Below are 24,283 nucleotides of genomic sequence, written 5' to 3' on the forward strand. Positions count from 1 at the left end.
CTGTGACTTGCAAAGGGAAACTGCACTTTTGAGAACTTGTTTAAGCAGTTTCTATCCAAATACCTATTATATTAGGACCATGGTTCTCACCTTTTGTGTCTAAGACATACTTTTGTGTATGATGTTAGAATTTTTGATAGTACATTAAAGGATTAAAAGGTGAATGTCTTTTTTTAAAAGCAAGTTTTAGAAAGTTGAAAAACTGGTTTATATATATACTTGTTCACCTTCTGGTATGTTCCTGTTGGAGTAGAACTATTACTGCCCTGACCTTGTTCTCTTATAATATACTTTGAGGTAAAGTTTATATCTATTCCTCTGAACATGCAATCTTCCTCTTATTTGCAGCAACTGTGTCACAAGTCACACTGTGGCTCAGTGGTGTGTCTCACAGAAAACTTTATAAAAGTGTGGCTCCTTTTTGAATGAAAATAAATTCTATAAATTGTTTAAAATTTGATGGCACACTTATTCAGGGCTCCTGGTATACCACTGGTTGAGATCCACTTTTAGAAGTACTAAGAGGTTTAAGACTTGATCCTCTGGAATTTATGACTGTATTGGACAAACAAGATATAGAGCTGTGAAAAGCTAACAAGCCTAGGTTTATGATAGGTTCAGCCTATGGGTTCACATGAGAGGGATAGGAATGTTTGGAGGGGTTAGTGAAGTAGAGGCGTAAGCTGGATCGTGAAGAATGGGTGAATTTGACTAGTGCCCAGAAGAGGGAAGGAGGCATTTGTCAAGGAAAAAGGTAGGCTGGTGCTGGCAATATAGGAGAAGGTGTGGGTATAGTTATAAATGTAGAGGAGATGGACTTGGCCGGAGTTCACTTGCATAGTGTGGAGCCATGGGAGGTGAGGTTGAATGAGTAACGTGAGTTGTCATTTGGAGGCCTTTCATGGGAGATGTGAGTCACTCCATGCTCTCGTGCATGGTTCTGTCCTCATGCTGGCATGGCCCCTACAGTGTCACTTCACCTTGCATGTTTGGGTTACTCCCTGTTCCCTGACCAAAAGAGTAAGCAATTTAACACAATATGATTTTTCATTGATTTTTTTTTAACCTAATTATGGACCTCTGCTGCTGAGGGCTATTGGAGGATTTAGCTTAATGCCAAATATAGAGGAAGAGTTAGAAGTTTCTTGTCTTGGGCTGTTTAAATACTTCTACTTAAAGCCAAATTATTAGTTTAGTTGAAGAGCTGGTGGGGACAGGCAATGTGTGTGTGTGTGGGGGGGGGAACTCTGCTTTCTGGAGAGTAAGATGATAAAAGAAATAGAGATAGTATTAATTTAAAATTCCAGGCCCTCAAGCATCATTTTGCATAGTCCTGTTTCCCCTCCTTAGCCAAGTGCCCCTTGAGATGGCCTTGTCCATCACTTGTGGACAGATACCCTCCCTTTCTGAATTTTCAAGTCAGCAGGAAGTTATGTTTATGGTAATCATGCCAGTCATGCAGGTGGACAGCTTGGGTGGCATCAAGGGGAGTCAAACAAGGGGAGTCAAACTTCGAGATAGAGCAGGGAGGGAAATTGATTTGTGATGCAGGAGCTTTCTAATCTTAGGGACTGTGCAGGTTTAAGACCTCTATAATATATCCACACTTCCCCTTCCTTTACCCCCCAACCATTTTTCTTCAGATTCGGTTTATTTATTTGCTTTTGGTTTGGAGTGTGAGGAGGGGTGAAATGAAAGGGGACTCTAGATAACTGCCTAGATTAATTTCTATCCCTCTGGACAACACTTGTTGCCAAGATTTTAAGGGGCCCAATAGCTTACTGTGGGTGCATGTTGTATTGTTTTTGTTTAAAATAGGTCATGTGCCCAGGAATGCAGTCAAACTATAATGGTGACTAAGTGCCGGAAAGCTGAGAAGAGGGGGCCCAAGTGGAAAAATGAGCCTGAGGCAAGAGAAGGAGGGCTGGGAAAATGGAAGTTCCAGTGGGCCCATAGGCCAGGTTAGAGATTCCTCCGTGCATTAACAGCCATGCAAGAGGTTTATTTACAGGGCAGCAACCATTTTTGGAGGGAGTACCCCCACTTTACATCAATAACTGTGTTGCAGAAACAGCCAACCAGAGAGCATTTCAAGGATGGGAACCAGGGTCCTTATTGAATTCCCAGAGGCAACTGCTCCTGTCTTCTCAGGCACTTCTGCGGCCTTGTTTTACTGACCCTCTCTGACTGGACCACAACAGGTCCCCACAGGGAAGGAGGGGTACTTGCTTTCAGAGAAAGATTTTTTTATTCCTGATTTTCCAGGCACTAAAACCAGTAAGAACATGAAAATGATTTGTCCAGCTAGGAAACCATCAGAGATGATTTAAAAAAAAAAAAAAAAAAAGGGATGAAAAAGCCTGGTTGTTCAATTGCTCTTAACATTAACAAAGTGGTACTATTTCTCACTGAAAGCCAAATGGAATGGTTTAAAACAGTTGAAATTTGATTTGAAGGACCAGAGCGAGTATTTTGATTGTGGCATTCATTGTGGGAGAGGAAGCCTGCACCTGCTATTTGGTAGCAGCTTCTAAAGTTCAACTTTGAAAGTTTCTTGCTGCTGTGATCAGGCCCTCAGGGCAGTGCTTTGACCCTTAGTAAAATGTCACCAAATTGCAGTTAAGTGACCAGGGAGATGAGAGAAGTGTTGTCCTTATCCCAATTCAGGAGATACACTGATTTATTCCCCCTTGTTTCCTTCCTGTTATGATCCAGAACATTCAATTTTGGTTTTATTCCACCTATGAACTTAGACCTAACGGAAGAGGAGAGGTTAGCTGTAAACCATCTTTTTAAAAAAAAATTTAATTCTTTATTGTTTAAAGTATTACATATGTCTCCTTTTTCCCCCCATTGACCTCTCCCCAGCTGCTCCCACCCCCCAGCACATGCCCTCACCCCCCTACTGTCTGTGTCCATTGGTTATGCTCTTCTTTTATATCTGGGCTATGCAAATAAGATTTGACAGGAAGTCTAATCTTTTTCATTAAGACTTCAATTCTTTTGGTCCATCCTGTTGACTATATTTTTAAAAAAATAAAATTTTAAAATATATTTTGTTTATTTCAGAGAGGAAGTGAGAGGGAGAGAGAGAAATAGAAACATCAACGATGAGAAAGAATCATTGATCATCTGCCACCTGCATGCCCCCCACTAGGGATCGAACCCACAATTCAGGCATGTGCCCTGACCGGAAACTGTGACCTCCTAGTTCATAGATCGATGCTCAACTACTGAGCCACCATGGCCGGGCCCTGTTGAATATCTTTTACTGTCCTCAGTTCTCTGTCTAGTTGGTAGTATAGGTTGCTTATTAGTAATGTGAAATCAAGGACCTTAGTCACCCAATGGACAAATTTAGTAATATATTTTAGCTTTAGCATGTGTACACCCAAATACTAATCATTCAGCTGGAAAGAGGACTAAGTTTGACATTAGAAGAACAGTTTCTAATAGTTATAATTGAATTAGAAGAAAAACAAATGATTATTGAATTAGCTTTTAGAGATGGCACCATTAATGGATATTAATCACTACATATATTTATATTCATGTAAAATTAACCTTTTGTGGTGATTTATAACTTATACTGTACTTTGTTTTAGTTGTCATCTTTAAAACACCACAATTGTGAAATATTACCCTTTCATAGGCAAAGAAATTGATAACTAGAGAAATTAGATAACCAGGTTTGGATCCCAGTTTTCTAAGTCTGCATTCTATACTTTCCCCATAACTGCATTTAATCTACTATTTAAAGGTAAATTGAAAGACCTAACTCTCAATAATTATGTGATATATTTTTTTAAATTGCTCACTTCCTAAAGTACCATCTATTTACCTCTTCTGACCTGTTATTTATGGAGACATAATTTTATGTAGTGTCTCCTCACCTCTACTTTATAAATTTGACTTAGTTTTAAAATTACCATTCCTTGCTATTGTCATTTCCAAAGTATTTTGCAGTCCTCACATTTATCATTTCTAGTGGCAATATATTTTATTGTATTAGTATATATACCATTCTCTCCCACAGACAGACATTTGGGCTATTTTCAGATTTTAACTCTAATATACACTGAGTGGCCAGATTATTATGATCTCTGAATGCATAATAATCTGGCCACTCAGTGTAGACTGACCACAGAGTTGAGATTTTAAAATAAGGTTTTTCCATGTATAAGAACTGCATTGTGGGTAGTTAGAAAGAAGCAGAGGACTTACTAGCCAGAGGCTGGGGGCCACTATCTCCTTGTCCCTTGATATATCAAGATTTGCAAGCTTTCCCTTATACATAAGTACATAAGTACACTGGGTGGCCAGATTATTATGCATTCAGAGATCATAATAATCTGGCCACTCAGTGTATAGCTGAAACTATATCTTCATAAAATCTATTTTTCTTTTGAATTATGTCTTTGCGATGCAGTGCCCAAAGTGGGAATGCTGGGTCAGAAGCTGTCATTTAACAACTTTTCTCCACAGAATTCCTTTCTGAAAAGCTGTATCAGCATGCTGCTAGCAATGCATAGCCAAACCCAAATCCTTCTGTCAAACCAAAGTTAGTGTGGTTTTTCCACTTAATAGATGTGAGGTGGTACTTTCAATAGTTGTCTTTAAATTTTATTTATTATTTATTTTTAAAAGTTGTTTTAATGTGCATTTCTGTGAACTATTATTGGTGTGGATGTTTCCCTAGTGTTTTATCATGTGAACACTGTGTCTCTTATCTGCTTTTGGATATGGATGACAGAGTATTGGAGACAGGGTGTTACCCTGATAAGTTTTTACAGTCCCTTAAAACTTTTAAGCATAAAACTTTTACCTATGGTATTAACTGTTAATTTTCCCTACTCTGTTGCTTTCATGTTAATCTCTTTTTTCTTCTGTGCAGTATTTAAACTACTTTTAGTTAAAAAACTATTTTAAATTCACTTTCATTTTGGGGGATTTTATTGTGATATGAAATGATAATCTAAATCAGTTTTTGCTCTACTGATATGCAGTTTTTTTTAAGAAAATATATTTTATTGATTTTTCACAAAGAGGAAGGGAGAGGGACAGAGAGCCAGAAACATCAATGAGAGAGAAACATCGATCAGCTGCCTCCTGCACATCCCCCCACTGGGGATGTGCCCGCAACCAAGGCACATGCCATTGACCAGAATCGAACCCGGGGCCCTTCAGTCCGCAGGCTGACGCTCTATCCACTGAGCCAAACCTGTCAGGGCTGATATGTAGTTTTATAAACAGATTATTTGCTTAGGTCTGTGATCTATTTTGAATTAATTTTTCCTTATGGTGTGAGGTAGGGGTCAGGGTTAATTTTTTTCCTTATGGATAGCCTGTGCTTCCAGCACTGTTTGTCATCCTTTCTCTGTTAAATTGCTTTAAACAGTCTGTCAAACTACAGCGGGAAGGCAGGGGAGGTTGGGCAGTGGGGGGGTCTGTAAGAGATCAACTGAAGGACTTGTACACATGCATATAAGCATAACCAATGGATACAAGACACTGGTGGGTGGGGGCAGGTAAAGGCATGTATTGGGGGGTAGGAGAGGCCGGCGGGAGGTCAATGGGGAAAAAAAAAGGAGACATATGTACTACTATTTGTAATACTTCAAACAATAAAAAAATAAAAAATAAAATAAAATGAAAAAAAAAAGTAAATTGCTTTAGCATCACTATAGACACTTGAAAGGAAAAGCTGTTCTCCTTGAATTTCTTAGTTATCTTAGCATGGAGAGAGAAGAGTTATTCCCTTCTTGTCTCCTAGCCCCTTCACTTATATCCAGATATATTCTGGATATTCCTGAGTCCTGACTTGTAAGCCCATGGAATTTTCTCTGGTTGGCAATGAGTGGTAGTGACTGAATTATCTGTTTTGTCTGGACACAGGATGGCCAGTGTACCAGTAAAAGAACGAGTGAAGGTGTCTCAAAACTGGAGGTTGGGGCGCTGCCGAGAGGGGATTCTGTTGAAGTGGAGATGCAGGTAAGTAGCCTTTTGACTCTTAAAGCTATTTGTGACAGAAAAGCATACTGGGAAGTGAAAAATCTGGTCCTAGCTAGAATTGAGTAGCCTTTCTTGGGTAGATGGCCCTGGTGATCCTTTAAATATGACAAAGGGGTCATCAGAGGGACAACATTTTCACATCAAAAGTATTACAGAAATGGTATTTTAACGAATTCCATATTTTTATGATTATAAAAACAATAAATGTTTATTGTAGAAATTTGAAAAAAATAGAAAAATTTAAAGAAGAAAATAAAACAACTTATAATCCTGCCACTCAGAGGTAACCACTGTTAATGTATCTCATCAAAAGAAATAAATGAAGCCAATATTTCAACACATCTTGTTTTACAATTATTTTTCTTTAAATCTTCTACTCTAGGGAGTTACACTTTTACTCCTGACTTCTTATAGTTCTTTCCCCTACTTTATTAAAAAAGCAAAATAGAATCTAAAGGTTTGTATATATATGTTACAGGAGGCAGAGCTCAGAAAAAGTGCTAGGAGATTTAAATAATGACCTTGGAACTACTAATGCCACAGATTTTATGCTTTATCATAATAACTTTTATATAATAACTTTTCAAAGTTATTACATGACTCTCTACCAAAAAAAGTGCTCTTTGTTGATTGTTGGAATGAATAGGGAATATCATGATTGCTCAGCTGTACCTGTACTGATAGATATAAGCCAGGCTTCTTCATCTGATGACCCTTTCTCTCTTGTGTCCAGTTTCTACTGGTTTTATTGACATCGGCTACTGCGAATTAATGTGATAGTGGTGACGGTAAAGAAACTACAGGGGAGAAATGTGGATTTTTATGATGAAGGACTTTACCCGTTGCTTCCCACTTTTGTCTTTTAATACTATAAAGTAGAGTTTATTTCTCTATCAAGGTTTTGTCCCTGGCATTTTTATTTTTATTATTATTTTTGGCTGGTTTAAAGCAGTTTGGCAAATAAACACACAAAACAGTTACCAGGCTGCCCTGGGATTCTCCACTGTTCACCTGGCATGAACCTAGTTTCTTGTCCTAGGCAATGGCTGTTTACCAGATGGCTCTTAACTTGAATTTCAAACCCCTCTGCTTGCTGCCCACTTGAGTGTGCCACAAACTCATGCAAGGGGATGTTGAAGAGGAATGTGCATAATGAGTGAGAATGCAGGCATCTATACACAGTCTACACATGTTCCATATAATATATGCACACACTTGTAAAAACCTCACAAGCAGAAACTCAGTTATTACAAAGTCCAAGCTGCATTTAATGGCCCGTCAAGTCAATTTGCAGAACTTTTCCACATTCCCATGACGCCTGTATTAAGGAGTCTGGGGAAGAAACACAGCCCAGTTTGCTCAGACAGGCTTGGCAGTGAGAGATGGTGTCTGTAAATGGGGATGAATCAGCTGTCCCTATGCTTTGCTTAGGGCCTGGTAGCTCCAGAATCCCTAGGTAGAGTGGGACAGGCTGCTGGGATGTCTACCTTGGGAAAGGGGCTTAGGCCCCACAGAGAGCTGGTGTCTGGCAGAGCCTTCTTTCTTCTTAAATCTCATTCTGAGCCATGGGACTGGTCTGTGGCTTCTACCTTTACTCTTTTTTTTTTTTAATTGTTTAAAGTTTTACATATGTCTTCTTTTTCCCCTCTACCTTTCTTCTTGCCAGATTGTAGAGGGAATCTTTAACTCTGGATTTATTTTATCAGCTGCCTATGATAACTATTTCTCTGTAGCCCCTGTAGTAAATGGCCCTAGGGTCTGTGTTTTTCCATTGCTACTCTTACACTGTATCCTCTCATACATTTAGAAATGTAGATATCTCCTGTGAGGATCTAGGTATCTAATCAGTACATTATTACCATCCTTTCCTAAATGGCTTTATTCCTTTCACTTATACTAGAAAATGGCCCCTTTGCTCTAGAATGACAAAGGAAGGGAGCTTTCCTGGGATCACTCTTCTCCTTTCTCTATCATACCCTAACCAGTCTATTGTATGGGAGACATGTATGGGAGTCTTGGAACCTTGAAACTTAGCAAATCAGTGAGGATACAGAATGAAAAAATTTACTGCATCAGCGTGGAAGGCTTCTTTTTGTCCCTCCCACCCCTCAGTCATTGCATTTTCTAGGCTCTGCCTACCCAGTAATTTAAGTTGTAAGTATTCTCCAACTAAAAGTGATATTTAATTGGTCTTTTAATTCTCACTCTCTTAGATAGTCTGAAGATGATTAGGTCAACACAAAATTCAGTCACTCTAGTTTTCTGAGGGTACCCTAAGGTCATTTTGAAGAAGGGGAGAGCAAAGGATAGACTTAGCCTTGCAGGTCATCCTTGCTAAGTTGGGGATCAGTCAGCCTCTCCAAAGCTTGGAGTTAGGTTTTCATTCTGTATCTTGATGATCCTTAAATTTTGTTTTTTCATCTCTCTAGTCAGATGCCCTGGATGCAGCTAGAGGGTGATTCTCTGTACATATCCCAGGCTAATTTCATCCTGGCCTATCAGTTCCGCCCAGATGGTGCCAGCTTGAACCGTCGGCCCCTGGGAGTCTTTGCTGGGCATGATGAGGACGTTTGCCACTTTGTGTTGGCCAACTCACATATTATCAGTGCAGGCGGGTAAGTGCTACAGGTTTCTCCTTCCAGCCTCTTAGGATTTTTCAGGGACCATCTGCCTGTTTCTGACTTTTCTGACTCAGCTCCAAAGGGATGAGGAGAGAGACTAGAAGGAGTAGTGGGTCCCCCCCCCCCCCCCCATTCAAAGCACAGAGATTTACCAAAGGCCCTTAATAGGGTTAGCTGGGGAAGGAAAACAGGAAGAGCCTTTAATGAAAAGTGAAGCTGGTCTTGATAGTCTCAAGGGGGAAATTTGTTTTGTCTCTCAGCTCTGTTCAGCCCCAAGTGTACTGAAAAAGTAAAGGTATCTGGAAGCTCAGAGTGACCTTATTGGACTGAATTGCCTAAAGCTTAGCAAATTTGGATGTCATTGGAGCATTGGGCTGTTTCTGTAGACTTGTTCTCTTCTTACAGAGGGAATAATTGGCTGTTGGGGTGGGCTCCTTCTTTCTCTCCTAGAGATGGAAAGATTGGTGTTCATAAGATTCATAGCACCTTCACCGTCAAGTACTCAGCTCATGAGCAGGAGGTGAACTGTGTGGATTGCAAAGGGGGCATCATTGTGAGTGGCTCCAGGGACAGAACGGCCAAGGTGAGATGGTCACTCCCTTATACTGTTATTCCCTCTGTCTATAGGGAGTGGGTGGGAGAGGGTGGATAGGGCCTGAGTCTCAGGATTGGCTGAGAGCATTGGGTGGGGGCGGGGGAAACAACACAATAAAGGACTCACTTATGTGCCTCTGGCATGCAGCTTGCCATGCCAGGTTGTATCTTTGCCAGCTGGCCTGGGAAAAGAGTGGACAGTGGCTGGGAAGCTTGCCACTCACTTGAAATGTGGCGTGAACTCAAAAACAGAGGGCCTGGCCAGCTTTTCCTCCCTGAGCTGAGTTTCCTCAAGTTTGTGGGTTAAGTTCTGACCCCAATATTTTATTTAAAAATCTCACTCTTTTTACTTGCTCTCTGTTTTGGGAGGTTAATTTTTCACCACCTTGTTTATAAGCAATCAGGCTGATAATTAAAATGTGTTTTCGCTGCTCCTCTGGAGAGTGATGAGGTCAGTAAGCAGCAGAAAGATGACAAGAGAAGGGTGTTATTTGTTGCGTCATTGCCAAATTACCTGGTCTACAGTCAGACATCTGCCAAGTCCCAACAGAATGAGACTGATAAGTAGTGTGCCCTCTGCTTTGTGAACTCAGCTCATCCACATTTGGGTCAAATAGGCTCCCACCCATGAGATAGAGAACTTTCTGCATTTCTGTATTCAGCAGCCTAGGCAGGGCCCACACATGCCTGGTCCTTTGGGGCTGCCGTGGGAACTTTGCTGACAGTTCAGTTGATGGTGCAGGAGGCCTGATAGTATCTTGCTTGTCTGTTTCCCAGCATCTGGAGACTTCGTAGTGCTAACAGGAGCAAAATGCTTGTCCGTGTCAGCAAATAGGCCTCTAAGACATAAAGGGAGAGGACTCAGGAGAGGGAAGTTTCAGTCTTTACTCACTAACTTTTCTGACTCTGAGTGTCCTCTGGTGACTACTCCTTCATGGAAAAATGTCAGTAATTTATATAAAAAGAGCTAAATATGTTCTTTTCTATTTGTGGAAGTTTCTCCTTCCTTTGCTGTTTTCTTCCTCACACTTTGTATTCTGTCAGAGACATGTGCATCAGCACAGGGAGCCTGAAAAATCTAGAAAATTTTGTGAACCAACATGGAAACTGAATTTCCTATTACCTGCTTCCCACTCCTCTACTCTATACTTCAGATTTCTGATTGGTCACTGTGTTTGTACCATTCCTTGAAAAGAGACTGGCCTTAAGTTGCTATACTGCTCAGAAGTCAGTTTGCATGAAAACCTTTTGTGGTACCTGTGACCTAGATCATCCCATCTCATTGTTGTATCTTCTTGTCATAGCTTTAAGCGTCCCCTGGCTCTTCTTTTTCAGTGACACCTTTTCTATCCTATTTGTTCTGATATCCTGAGCAGTATAAAACTAGGCTTTATGACCACAGCAATTTGAGGATTGCATACTGTAAAAAAATTATAGCAATTTTATCTGGGATATTGGGTTAGTTTCATCTTTTAAGTACCAGCTCAGCCCTATTTAGTGACTTAGTTTTTTAAAAAATATTGAAATAGGTAATATTGAATTCTAAAATTGTCACTGCAGTATATCCTCTTTCTTTTGAGAAATTATTTTAGGTCAGTGACAGAATTCTCCCTCCTGGTTCTTCAACTTCAGAAAGCTAGTTAGCTCTTTGGGGTTCCCCAATGACCTCCAGGCTAGCTCATCTTTTCTGGCTTTCTGGGTGCTGCTTCTGTTTCTTGCTTTCTGATACTGTCTTTGCATTTCACCACCTTCATCTTCCTGGCCCATTTCTTTCTTTCTTTTATTATTTAAAAAATATTTTTATTGATTTCAGATAGGAAAGGAGAGGGAGAGAGAGAGAGAAACATCAGAGATGAGAGCGAATCATTGATCAGCTAACTCCTGAACACCCCTTCAACCTGGGCATGTGCCCTGACCTGGAATCAAACCATGACCTGTTTCATAGGTCAACACTCAGCTACTGAACCACACCGGCTGGGCTTCCTGATCCATTTAGATATTACCCACAGTTATTCTTTTATAACTGACTCTCCATTATCTTTTTTTAAAATTTAATCTTTATTGTTCAGATTATTACAATTGTTCCTCTTTTTTCCCCCCATAGCTCCCCTCCACCCGGTTCCCACCCCACCCTCTGCCCTTACCACCCGCCCCCACTGTCCTCATCCATAGGTGTACGATTTTTGACCAGTCTCTACCCGCACCCCCCACTCCCCTTTCCCCCTGAGAATTGTCCACTCCCTTTCTATGCCCCCGATTCTATTATATTCACCAGTTTATTCTATTCATCAGATTTTTTTTTTAATATATTTTATTGATTTTTTACAGAGAGGAAAGGAGAGGGATAGAGAGTTAGAAACATCGACGAGAGAGAAACATCGATCAGCTGCCTCCTGCACACCCCCCACTGGGGATGTGCCCGCAACCAAGGTACGTGCCCTTGACCGGAATCGAACCCGGGACCTTCCAGTCCGCAGGCCGACGCTCTATCCACTGAGCCAAACCGGCTCCGGCAATTCATCAGATTTTTAATTCACTTGATTTTTAGATTCACTTGTTGATAGATATGTATTTGTTGTTCATAATTTTTATCTTTACCTTTTTCTTCTTCTTCCTCTTCTTAAAGAATACCTTTCAGCATTTCATATAATACTGGTTTGGTGTTGATTAACTCCTTTAGCTTTTTCTTTCTTTTTTTTTTTTAAATATATATTTTATTGATTTTCTTTACAGAGAGGAAGGGAGAGAGAAAGAGAGTTAGAGACATTGATGAGAGAGAAACATCGATCAGCTGCCTCCTGCACACCTCCTACTGGGGATGTGCCCGCAACCAAGGTACATGCCCTTGACTGGAATCGAACCTGGGACCCTTGAGTCCGCAGGCTGACGCTCTATCCACTGAGCCAAACCGGTCAGGGCTCCTTTAGCTTTTTCTTATCTGTGAAGCTCTTTATCTGACCTTCAATTCTGAATGATAGCTTTGCTGGGTAGAGTAATCTTGGTTGTAGGTTCTTGCTATTCATCACTTTGAATATTTCTTGCCACTCTTGTCTGGCCTGCATAGTTTCTGTTGAGAAATCAGCTGACAATCGTATGGGTGCTCCCTTGTAGGTAATTAACTGTTTTTCTCTTGCTGCTTTTAATATTCTCTTTTTGTCTTTTGCTCTTGGCATTTTAATTATGATGTGTCTTGGTGTGGTCCTGTTTGGATTCCTTTTGTTTGGGGTTCTGTGCGCTTCCTGGACTTGTAAGTCTATTTCTTTCACCAGGTGGGGGAAGTTTTCTGTCATTATTTCTTCAAATAGGTTTTCAGCATCTTGCTATCTCTCTTCTTCTGGCACCCCCATAATTTGGATGTTGGTACGCTTGAGGTTGTCCCAGAGACTTCTTACACTATCTTCATATTTTTGGATTCTTTTTTCTTTTTGCTTTTCTGGTTGAGTGTTTTTTGCTTCTTTGTATTTCAAATCTTTGACTTGATTCTTGCTGTCCTCTAGTCTGCTGTTAGGTCTCTGTATAATATTTTTTATTTCAGTCAGTGTATGTTTAATTTCTAGTTGGTCCTTTTTCATATCCTCAAGGGTCTCGCTAAATTTATCGGCTTTTTCTAGGAAATTCTCGAAAAACCTTATAACCGTGGTTTTGAACTCTATATCCAGTCGTTTGCTTTCCTCCATTTTTTTCATTTGTGATCTGTTTCTTTGTCTCCACATTTTCGCTGCTTCCCTGAGTTGGTAGAGTAGCTTTGTGTGGTAGGTGTCCTCTAGGGCACAGTGGCTCAGCCTCCCCAGTTACCTGAGGTGGACACTTTTAGTGCACCCCTTTGTGGACTGTGTGTACCGCCTTGTTGTAGTTAAGTCTTGATTGTTGTTGGTATCACTGGGAGGAATTGACCTCCAGGCCAATTGGCTGTGAGGATCAGCTGTGTCTACGCCGGGAGAACTTCTGTGCTGGAGACACCTTATGAGACAAGACTTGCAAAATTGCAAAAGCCTCTGTGCTCAGCTTGGCTGGGGTGGAGTCTCAGGGCAGAGCAGACAGCCTTGGCTTCCCGTCAGCCCTGCCCTATGAGGCCCCTGGGTCTCAGTGTCCCTCGGTAATCTCTGTAAGGACCTCTAAGAGAAAGCCGCCCTCGAGTTTCGCGCGCTGCCAGACAGTCCAGTTTCTCCCCGAATGAGTCTGGGTTCCCAGAAACTTGCCCGGAACTGGAGTTCAGCGCAGTCGGGAGCTTCTGTCTCCCTCCCACTTTAGAAAGCCAGCCGCACACTCAGCCACCTGTGCACTCAGCAGTCAGTCCTCTCTGCGTGCGCGTGCCTCCGGACCTCTGCCTCTGCAGCTCCCCTGAGTCTCAGTGTGCTTTCTGTTTTCCTGACAGTCCAGATTCTCCCCGAATGAATCTGAGTTCCCAGAAACTCGCCCGGAACTGGAGTTCAGCCAGTCGGGAGCTTCCGTCTCCCTCCCACTTTAGAAAGCCAGCTGCGCACTCAGCCGCCCATGCACTCAGCCACCCGTCCTCTCCGTGCACTCGTGCATCTCCGTACCTCTGCCTTCTGCAGCTCCTCTGATTCTCATTGTGCTTTCCTCTTTTCTTCTAGTTGTAGAATTTCCACTCAGCCAGCTTTCCTGTGGTTCTGGGTGGTGTCCGTTTTGTCTTTTAGTTGTAGTTTTGATATTGTTGTGTGAGGCAGCAGTTTAGGTGTTTACCTATGCTGCCATCTTGGTTTCTCTCCTCCATTTTCTTTTGGTGGCACTTGCAATTCTACAGCTGCTTCTTCAGACTTCTGATACACCCAAACCTACGTAAGAACTATCATGTTTGCCTGTAAACATCTATAGCCTGTTTTGAGGGAGTTCCCTAAATATGTACTGTGTCTTAGGATAGAGGATTGTTTTATTGGGGTGAAGGAAACAAAAAGATTTTCTTTGGAAGACTGCTGAGTAAGGAACTGCCCAGAAAGTCCTCTTCCTTCCCCTCCCAACTCTAGTTTCTAACTTACTGTAACTTAGCTTGGCTTGCTTCTCTGGGCTTTAGTGGGGCTGGTCTCATCTTCAGATGTGACAGGATGGTAGCTTATGTTCTTGGTGGGCCTGGGCCGGTACTGACCATCCCTTCATTCCTTCCTTTTTCTCTATTTCATTCATTCTGATATATGTCTATACAAGGCATCAGGGCTCTTCAAAGGGGAGGAAGATATAATCTCTCTCCTCAAGGGGAATTGAGATATGTGTGCACTAGGAAGTGGCTAAAGACTGAAGTGTAAGGCTCTAGGGAAAGGGTCAGAAAGTTCAGAGGGTGGAGGGATCACAGCTGGATTAGGAGGGGAGACTTTATGAAGAGGGAACATTTGAACTTCTTTTTTTTCTCTTAGTAATTTTTCAATGCATACGTTTGCTTGTTTGATTTGTAACAATACAGAATGTAATCAGGCACTATACTAAGCACAGTATATTTATTTATTTTTTCATTTTATCTTTTAGGGTAATTTTCTGCTACATAATTATTCTTATAACTAGATGCCCAGTGCACAAATTCATGCATGGTGGGATCCGGCTGGCCCGACCCCAATCAGGGTGGATCGGGGCCAGGCCTGTTGGGAGGAGGAGATGGCAGGAGGTTGGCTGGCTGGCCCGCCCCGATCGGACCCGATCTGGGCCGAGCCAGCTGGGGGAAGGGGCTTCAGGTGATTGGCTGGCAGGCCCCACCCCTGATTAGGTTGGGGGGCCTATTGGAGGTGGGTCTGGCCATGGGGAGGGGCTGTGGGCAGTGGGCCGGCTGGCCCCACCCCCGAATGGGGGGGGCTGGTTTTGTGTCAGCAGCTGGGGGAGGGGCCGTGGGAGGTTGGCCAGCTAGCCCCACCCCTGATTGGTGTGAGTGGGGCTGATAGGGGGGTAGAGCTGGCTGGGGGAAGGGGCTGTGGGCCAATTGGGGTGGTGGGGGCTGATCGGGGGTGGGGCTGGCCGTGGGGAGGGGCTGTGGGTGGTGGGCCTGCCCCGCCCTCTATTGGGGTGGGGGGGGCGGTCAGGGGCGGGGTCGCCAGGGGGAGGGGCTGCGGGAGGTTGGCCAGTTTGCTGGTCACAGTGGGTATCTTAGCAACCAGTCATTCCTGTCATTATGGCGTTCTGGGTGCTGGCTTTTTATATATATAGATATATTTTAGATACCCAATGTACACTGCTATATCTAGTTTATTTTATAAGGTTTTCCATTATTATAAACTAGAGGCCCGGTGCACAAAATTCGTGCACGGGGGGGTGTCCCTTAGCTCAGCCTGCACCCTTTCTAATCTGGGACCCCTGGAGGGATGTCCAACTGCCCATTTAAAGCCTGATCCTGGTAGGGCCTAACCACTTCTGCCTGCCAGCCTGATCACCCCCTAACCACTCCCCTGCTAGCCTGATTGATGCCTAACTGCTCCCCTGCCAGCCTGTTTGTCCCTAACTGCCCTCCCCTGCAGGCCTGGTCCCCCCCAACTGCCCTCCCCTGCTGGCCATCTTGTGGTGGCCATCTTGTGTCCACATGGGGGCAGCCATCTTTGACCACATGGGGATAGCCATCTTGTGTTGGAGTGACGGTCAATTTGCATATTACTCTTTTATTAGATAGGATTATTTGTGTCATCTTTAATGGCTTCACAATGGATTTACCATAATTTAGTCACTGTTTTTCCTAGTGGATATTTGTATCTAGTTATTTTTGTATAGTATTAAGAGTCACCGTTATTGATGCCTAATGCCTACCAAATACTGTGCTACTGTGCAGGATAATTTATACATATCTTCCCATTTCCACACTGCAACCCTGAAAGATAGGTATTATTTCTATTTTACACATGAGGGAACTGGGGCTAAGAAGTTATGAAACATCTGTAAGATAGGAGATAATAAGTAACAACTAGGGTTCAACCCAGATTTGTCTGATTCCAAAGCCCATGTATATGCTTTCTGCTACCTCATGCTGCAGGGAATAGTTTTATCATTTAGGTTTTTCTTCATTTTGGGATTATTTTTTAAGATAGGGTCTCAGCAATAGAATTACCGAGCCAAAGGCTTTGGTCATTTTAAGTGTCTTGATATATACAGCTAACTGCTTTTTAAAAGGACTGCATCAAGGTCTATTCCCACTGAGTTCTGTCTTCTCCAGGGGATGGGTCTCTTTTGGATTTGGCCACTGAGGATGAATATGTGATCAGCATACTCACGTTTCTGGTGGATGGTGTGTTGCTGGGGCTGATCAGGAGGGCCACGTTCCCAAGATGATGCTCAGAATTGGCAGCATACTTCCCAAGTAACTTCTAGAGACTAGGAACCTTGTTCTGTGGTTTGCACAATCTAGGAATCCACCACCAGCCTGTTCCCTGGAGGGCACTAGTGAATTCAGGCCTAGGCTGTTGTTCCCATAGATTTTGTAATCAGAGCCCTTTGTGTCTTCCCACCACCCATGCAAAAACATACCTTCTGGGGGGTTTGCATCAGGGAAAAGGAAAACCCCTCTTCCAATCTGGGCCATCTAAGAGCGGACATTAGAAGTGCATCTAATTACTACCAAAGTGTCCTGACTACAGATCCAGAAGAGTAAGCTGAAGTCATGGCACTCCAAGAAATTTGTGGTGTTTACCTTTATTTTCTGCCCTTTTTCATTCTGGATCTTCTTGTTTTATTTTCTTTTCCCTGTTTTGAGAAAATTAAGTCATACCCTCTTGCCTCCATCATGCACACAAAATCTAAAACACTTTCTCCTTTTATAAGGAAGAGATATCATGTGACCCTAAGGAGGCAGGACCACCCCCACTCCATTACCTACCCCTTAAACCCAAGGAATGTTTCCTGGAAGTTCTTCCATCTAAGGCCCTAACTGACTCTTGTGTTCCCCTTATAGCACTGCAGGGACCTTGAGAGGTCATTGATCCATCTGGCTGCCTCAGGATCCCTCCTTGGCTGCTGTCTGGGGACAGCTCTGTATATTTGAGGTTTCCTTTCTGTTTAGTTAGAGGCTTATTTCCCTGTGTGTGTCATCTGGGATAGGGTGAGGTAGGGGGACCTTGTGCTTAATGGGAGATTTCTAAATGCACTGACTGCTGAGAGGGCTCTGTGAGTGTTGATTAGAGTTAAGCCCAGAGTGGCTGCTAATGTACATTCCTGACTGATAGGGACCAGATAATGTGCTCCAAGCAATATTTTTAACCTGTAGGAGATATGGAAGCTTAAAAGAGTTAAGCTTTTCTGCTACTTTTGGTGACACTAGGTGCTAAATTCCGTGCTGACATGAATAGCATTGAATCCTGGGCATTATCAACAAACAAACAACACACCACCTTTCTACTTTGAAGTCTCTCTTCTTCCATTCTTTCCTTCCCTTACATCTTTCTTTTTACTCCTTTCTCTAGTTCTACTCTAATTCTATCTCTGTTCTCCCATACTGTGCCTTGATCTTTCTCCCTCCTCCTACCTCCCCAAAGTAAAATCTTGGTGAGAGATAGGAGAAAGGAAAATCCACAAACATGGGGAAGGTGCTAAGAGAAGCCAGCCTCATCTACTCACTCATCTCGGTCAAGTCTCAGCTGAGGAATGTGGAACTTCTGATTCCCTGGTATAAAATTGGCTGTGAAGTAAGAGCTGTATTGGGTGGAAGTAAAAGAGGTTGGTTAGGACTGGGAGCCAGGGTCTGTTTGGGTGGTAGGCTACCCAGAAGCCAGAGAGGCACCTCTGCTGATACCATGTGCTCTGTGTATACAGGACAGAAAGGATTCTCCATTCCCACTCCCCTTACCCCTGCCCAGGGACAGTCACCCCACCCCAATTCCAGGCAATGCCAACGAGAGCATCTTCTCTCCTGTTTTCAGGTATGGTCTTTGGCCTCAGGCCGGCTTGGGCAGTGCTTACACACCATCCAGACTGAAGACCGAGTCTGGTCCATTGCTATCAGCCCATTACTCAGGTAAGGGAGACATTTTTGGATATGTCCCATATAATAATGCTTTTATTTTACAAGATCAGTTGGGCTAGAAAATCCTCTACCTGTATATTCTAGGTTGCTTTGTTTGCGCTGCTCTCCTGGAGATTTTGGAAATCCTCCAGAGACTTGAGGTCTGAAGGTTACTTCATATAAGCATTGGGTTGAGATAACCTTCTAGGAACCAACTTCCTAAGCATCTAGCCCAGCAATGTGAAGGAAGAGATACTATGTTAGAATATAACTGAGTCCAGCTGTACAGCCATGTCCCTTCTGGAAGAGGTTGTTACCAAAGCAGAGGCCTCTCAGCACCTCTGGGAGGTGACAGCACCAGCGAAACTGCTCTCATAACTCAGATCAGTGGTTTGTTTCCCTTGGGAAATGTCTTCTGGAGACATTTAGTCATTAGGAGAGGCTTGGGGCCTGTGTGCCATTGGGTCCTCATCCAAAGACGTGTATGTGCAGTAGATGCATTGATCATTGTAGCAGAAGTGCCAGATTTTTTATGGTGGCTTTATCCTACCTTTGGCCTGACTGGTATTTTTCTAGCTTTATCTATGAATGAGTGAGCTTGCATCCTAACTTCTGCTTTCTGTCTAGGCTCTCTTGGACTAATGTAGAGCCTCTCTCCTCCTCAGCAGGGTGCATTGATGCCCTCTCCTGCACCTGCTCTGTCACAGTGTTTACTTAGGGTCTTCCCCATTTCCTTTACCCCTCACTCCCCATCTAGATGGTCAGTAGGAAAGCTGTAGGGCTGCCACCCTCCAACACTGGGTTTGAGTCAGTCATTTGTTTTATGAGAGTCAATTCCCCCCTTTGCTTAGCCCCCTTCCCTTTTTCTCTTCACCCAATGGAGCTTGCATCCCTCTGCCTGCCCCCTTCCACAACTCCCTTTCAAATTTTTTTCTTCCTAAAGAATTAGAGCCGATTAGCCACGTCATTAATTCTTCAATTTGACGGCTGATATAGCAGGACCTGAAACACATTGCTGACCCCAGAGAATGGAGACCCCATTCCTTAGCATATTGACGATGGGAGAAGTTAATTAAAATTCCACAGAGCGGAGGTGTCGGCTAACCTATAAACCTGTCGCTGTTCAGAACAAATCATTCTAGCAATCCTAGGAAAGAGGGAAGGAAAGACCAGCAGGGAGAGGCCTAAGTGTGTGGGAGCGGAGGGTGGAAAATGGAGCCATCGAGCTTTGTCCCCTCCTCAGTTTCTTCCTAATGCTGTCCCTTCGTAAGCCAGTTAGCCAAGCTTTGGGGTCTGTGGGCTGGATATATGTAAGGACTGAAGGAGGGTGAGATAGCCTGTGGGGGATGACAGGTGGGCTGGTGACTTTGTCTTGGTGGTTACCTGTGGACTTCTGCTGGCTTCAGGAGACTAGGGTGGGGTCCGTGGTAGAGGGACGTTCTTCAGGGCTGGAGATGGTCCTTGTGTTTCCTGCATATGGGTTTAGGCCAAAGAACACAAACAGGCTCTCCCAGCATCCCCACACATATTCCTCTACTCTGCCTACCTCTTCTGGAGTTTGTTAGGCTACCTGTTAACAGAATAGAGCACGGCAACTGTTGAAGATGGTGCCAATAAAAGGTTGAGGACAGCCCTAGCCGGTTTGGCTCAGTGGATAGAGCGTCAGCCTGCAGACTTAAGGGTCCTGGGTTCAATTCTGGTCAAGGACATGTACCTGGTTGCAGGCTCCTCCCAAGCCTGGGCCCTAGTCAGGGCACATACAGGAGGCAACCAATCGATGTGTTTCTCTTGCATCGATGTTTTTCTCTGTCTTCCCCTCTCTCTAAAAATCAATGGAAAAATATCCTCGGGTGAGGATTAAAAAAGAAAAAAGGTTGAGGACAGACGTCTGCCTTCACCATTGAGTAGCAGTTTAGATTACCATGAACTGAGTTTGGGGTTTTTTGGCTACAACTTGGAGGAAGGACATAGCTTTCTATTGCTAGTATTGCTCTATGACTGCTATTACTACTAGCAGCTAACGTTTATTAGTTATTAGCTCTATGCCAGACCCTCTGCTACGTCCTTGTCGTCTTTGGTGAAAACCTGGGTCTTAGGTTTTCTTCACATTCTCCTTTAGAGTCTTCTTGTCCTCTTAGCGCACTTTCTTGGCCCTGGATGAATCTTTCACCCACTCTTGGCTGGCTGTTCAGTTCCTGACCCACAGTTATTTGAGATGCCCTTTTCCCTAACTTCACAGATGGTACCTTGGACTCGTTAAAAATAGTTTGCTTTTGGGATTACTCTAAGTGATAAGGGCATATGCTGGTGTTATCTCTGTTCCTTTTTCTTTTACCTGAAAATATGCTGGGGCAGGGGCCTTTTCATCTTATTGTTAGATCAATTTCTTTTCTCTGTGTCCATGAATTGGAACCTTACAATAAACTCACCCATTTGTCCCAATCTGGGAGCCTCTGCCTCCCAGCCTCAGGGTCGTTCTGGAAGACTGAAATTCTGCTTTGCTACCAGCCAACAGAGTAGCTTCAAGTAAGTCATTCCCTTCTCTGAGCCTCAGTTTCCTCATCTAATAAATGTAAATACTACTTCCTTTATAGACCTTGCTAGAGTATTGTGAAGATGACCTGAAATGATGAGTAAGAAAATACTCTGCAAAGCTGGAAGGACTATAATATGAGGTCAGCCAGAGTCTCCTCTGGGATAGCACTTGTTTGGTGGCTTTATCTGCTCTCGTGGCTCCACTCTTGCCCGGGGCTTTGGCTGGCTCTCGTGGCTCTTTTGCGGTCTTGAAGGGGGGATTCAGCAGGAATTTCTCTTTCCTCTCCCTTTCCTCCCATAGTGTTCCTGCCCTTGATGGCTGTCTTCTGTTCCCCTCCCTGCCACTTTCCCTATTGAATGTGGTCATCGGTGTCACTAATGTGATGACTCCTGAACCCCTCATGAAGAACATGGATGGGGGGTGGGGTGGGGAGAAGCTGTCCTCTAGGGCAGCTACTCCTGGTTTACCTGAAAATTTCTTGCTCCCTCATAGCTCCCTCATAGTTACAAGGAACCTGGACAGTTAGAAGATCTGGCACATCTCTTTTCTTAATTAAACTCTTCTATTTAAAATATTATGTCAGAGCTATTATATTTATCTGATGCTGGGCTTTTGAGCCTTTTTTCCTTATGTGTGTGCTTAGATACTTGTAGCATGAAACATGAAATCTCAACCCCTAGGCTTATTTTGAGGTGCTCACAACTGGAAGAAAGCAGGTATTCTTTCTTGTGTCCAAATATCACCTATCCTTCCTTCCATGACCCTGAGTTCTCGATTCATAAACAGCAATGGGAGATGATATTTAACACCAATCATGTGCTTAGTGTGTGTTAGGTACTCACAAAACATAGAAGTAAAACTGGTAGTCTCCACAGCAGGGTGGCAGAAAAGGACCTTTTGCTCTAGCCTCTTATCCATCTTCTTGCCTTGATAGCAATAATCCTGTTTTTAAGATTCATTACTTGTAGGTGAAGCCCTCCTCCTGTAGAGGAGGCCCAGCCTGGAGCTGTGAATGAGTGAAGGAAGAATGGGTTGCGACGGAATAGAAGTGAGAGGCTGGAGGCATGTCTGGGGTGTAAGGGCATTGTCTGGGTGTATTTGTGGGGCTGAGTACATTCAGTCCAGCTGGTCTCAGACATACACCCTCCTGAGGTCATAGTGGATGCTGAGCACTTGTCCATGAGTAACACGGAAAAGCAGAATTTTCAAAATGTGAACTATGTTTTGTTGCCATTTAAAATTATTTGCAGCTGAATAAAGTTAGTAAATACTCAAGAGTTAGGAAATGCAGAACTATTAAAGACTTAATTTCATTCCCTTCTACTTTCCATCTTTTCCTTTCTTACTCCCTTTCCTCCTTACTCCCTGTGTATTGACTGAGCACCTGCTGTGAGGCAGCTCCCCAAAGGTCCTTTCATTGGTGGGGACAAGATGGCTACGTAACTGTAACAGTTGCCAGATGATAATAAGGGCCTAAAACTAGGCTATCTTTGATTGAGGGGTACAAGGGGTGCCATTCCTGGCTGAGGGAGAAATAGAAGCTTAGGGAAACTTGATATTGGGCACATGTGGGATGGGGCAGAAGAGGCAGCAGTTGGTGTTCAGGTCTCTAGCCTGTTGCCGTGTCCTATGGGCGAAGGGAGGACCACAAGACATGCTTTTACCACTGGCATCTTGGATAGTAGCTGTGGCCCTTGAAGGACTCTGTGGGGCCTGGGGAAAATTCTCTCTTGCTGGAGGCCAGAGTTGAGATGGGGAGGAATGGTGGGAGGCAGTGTGTAATCGAGGTCTGGGCTTACTCAGGTAGCTGTAAATGCTTGCCCCAGTCCAGGAGTATGGATGCTCCTAGATCTTTAGTTTGTAGGACTCCTTCCAAGCCAGCCATGGGCGTCCCTGGTGATAAAATAGATCTGTAAGCCTACTTGCCCTGGTTGCCTGAGAGGGGAAGAGAGAAGAGCCCCCAGACGCCATATTTATTACCTTTCAAGAAAAAGGAGGTGCTCAACAGAATCCTTTCCCCGTCCCTGAACAACACTTGCTATCGTGCGCGAGTGTGGTCAGGAAGGCTTCCCAGGACACTTGGGTTTTAATCCCTTCTCTCTTGTTTCTGTCATTTGGGAAATATATGAGTGGTATAGGTGTAGAAACTTGACTTAGCTATGTTATTAAATATACAATATAATTTTGTGTTACTTTGCTCACTGTGGTGGCCTGTTTGTTTTCTGGGGGATTAGTCCAAGTCTGCATGAAATGTACCGATTCAAATTCGTAAAGTGAGTTGCGGCCTCTGGGGGGTTTTGATGGAGCAGCTGCCCCTTCTTGCTTCATTTTTCCCAGAGGTGAGGGAGAGTCTGGAAGGAAAGCAGGCACTGTGTACTGTTTGGTAAGGGGGTGGGTTTATTGGGAGAGCAGGGTGTTTGTTCCAGTGGCTACACAGTTTACTGTGTGTCGTGTGTGGGGTAGATGCATATTCACTAGCCTGTTGAAATGCACCTTTCTTTAGAGAAAGGTAATTGCATCTGGAGTTTTCCCTGACAGAGAGGTTTGAAAGATTGGAAAAAGAAGCAGCCAACTTTCAGTTTGGATTCTTTTGATTCCCAGTGGTTCAGCAACCCTTTGGCCCTGGGCTTCATAACTCAGTGCTTTTAGGAGAAGACAAATCAAAAGTAAAGGTTGTGCCTCTGAGTTTTACTTTTTCTGATTGGCAATGGAGAGCTGGGTCTTGAAGAGGATCCCTAACCTTGATAACCTGAAAAATACTCTGGTGGTTGATTTTGTTATGCTTCACATTGTGGCTGGTTCGCCTGATGGCTTGGCCCCTGGTCAACTCGAAGACCTCTCTATTCTCCCTCCCAGGGCTGGGCCAAGGAGGAAGCTTCCTCTGGGGCCTGTCTAGGGAAAGGAAACCTTCCTAAGGCAAGGAGTGGCTCAGTGTTCCCCTTTTCCAGGCTGTAGAGCACACAGGAGGGAGCTTTCTGATGTGGTGCCCTCGGATGAGAGAGTCAGAGGCACAAAGGCACCATGGAGCGGCCAGGGATTGGCATGGCTGGCAGGGGAGGCATGACACCTGGAGAAAGAAGGATGCTCTGGGTAACGCTAGGTGGGCTTCTTAGTCCAACCTGAAATGACCAAAAAAACCGGAAAAGGATCAGTGTGGGGATACAGTTGAACCAGAGTCTGGTCCTTCTGAGTCTCAGGGCAGTGGCCACCACCCTAGAGTTCATTGCCTTTGCTAAGCCAAGCCTCTCCTAAGGATGTATCCATCAGTAGCAAGGACGGAATGCCACAGGGACAGGGGTGGGTTTCACTTCCTCAAGATTGGATTTCTGCCACTGTCCAGGGCAGGATGGGCACGGGGAGGCTCACGTGCTGAGCTGCTGGCCTGAGACCAGCAACCCAACCAGTCCTGGCTGGCCCAGAACCCATTTGTGGGAGCGACTCCTTCCCAGGCCAGCAAGGTTGGCTCAGTTGTCAAGAGCTGACTTAAATAAAATACCACAAATAGAAACAGAGGCTGCTGCAGAAGCCTGAGACAGAGTCCGTGCATGGAGACCCCGTCCCTACTAACGGATACATTTCCATCCTGTCTCAGTGTTT

The 24,283-nt window shown here is 43.9% G+C and overlaps 1 protein-coding gene across 3 annotated transcripts in view; it reads left to right on the forward strand.

Annotated features, from left to right (window-relative positions):
• Positions 1-24,283, forward strand: part of FBXW4 (F-box and WD repeat domain containing 4) — an 86,007-nt gene that overhangs the window by 9,447 nt on the left and 52,277 nt on the right. For all 3 annotated transcript variants that reach the window (XM_080642474.1, XM_080642473.1, XM_080642472.1), the window contains exons 2-5: positions 5,896-5,991; positions 8,442-8,627; positions 9,084-9,216; positions 18,068-18,162. In XM_080642474.1, the coding sequence (XP_080498600.1) occupies positions 5,897-5,991; positions 8,442-8,627; positions 9,084-9,216; positions 18,068-18,162 (509 nt within the window). In that variant the 5' untranslated portion in view covers position 5,896. The remainder of the gene's footprint in view (positions 1-5,895; positions 5,992-8,441; positions 8,628-9,083; positions 9,217-18,067; positions 18,163-24,283) is intronic.

Source organism: Plecotus auritus, assembly GCF_963455305.1.
Source record: "Plecotus auritus genome assembly, chromosome: 9".
Taxonomy (NCBI): Eukaryota; Metazoa; Chordata; class Mammalia; order Chiroptera; family Vespertilionidae; genus Plecotus; species Plecotus auritus.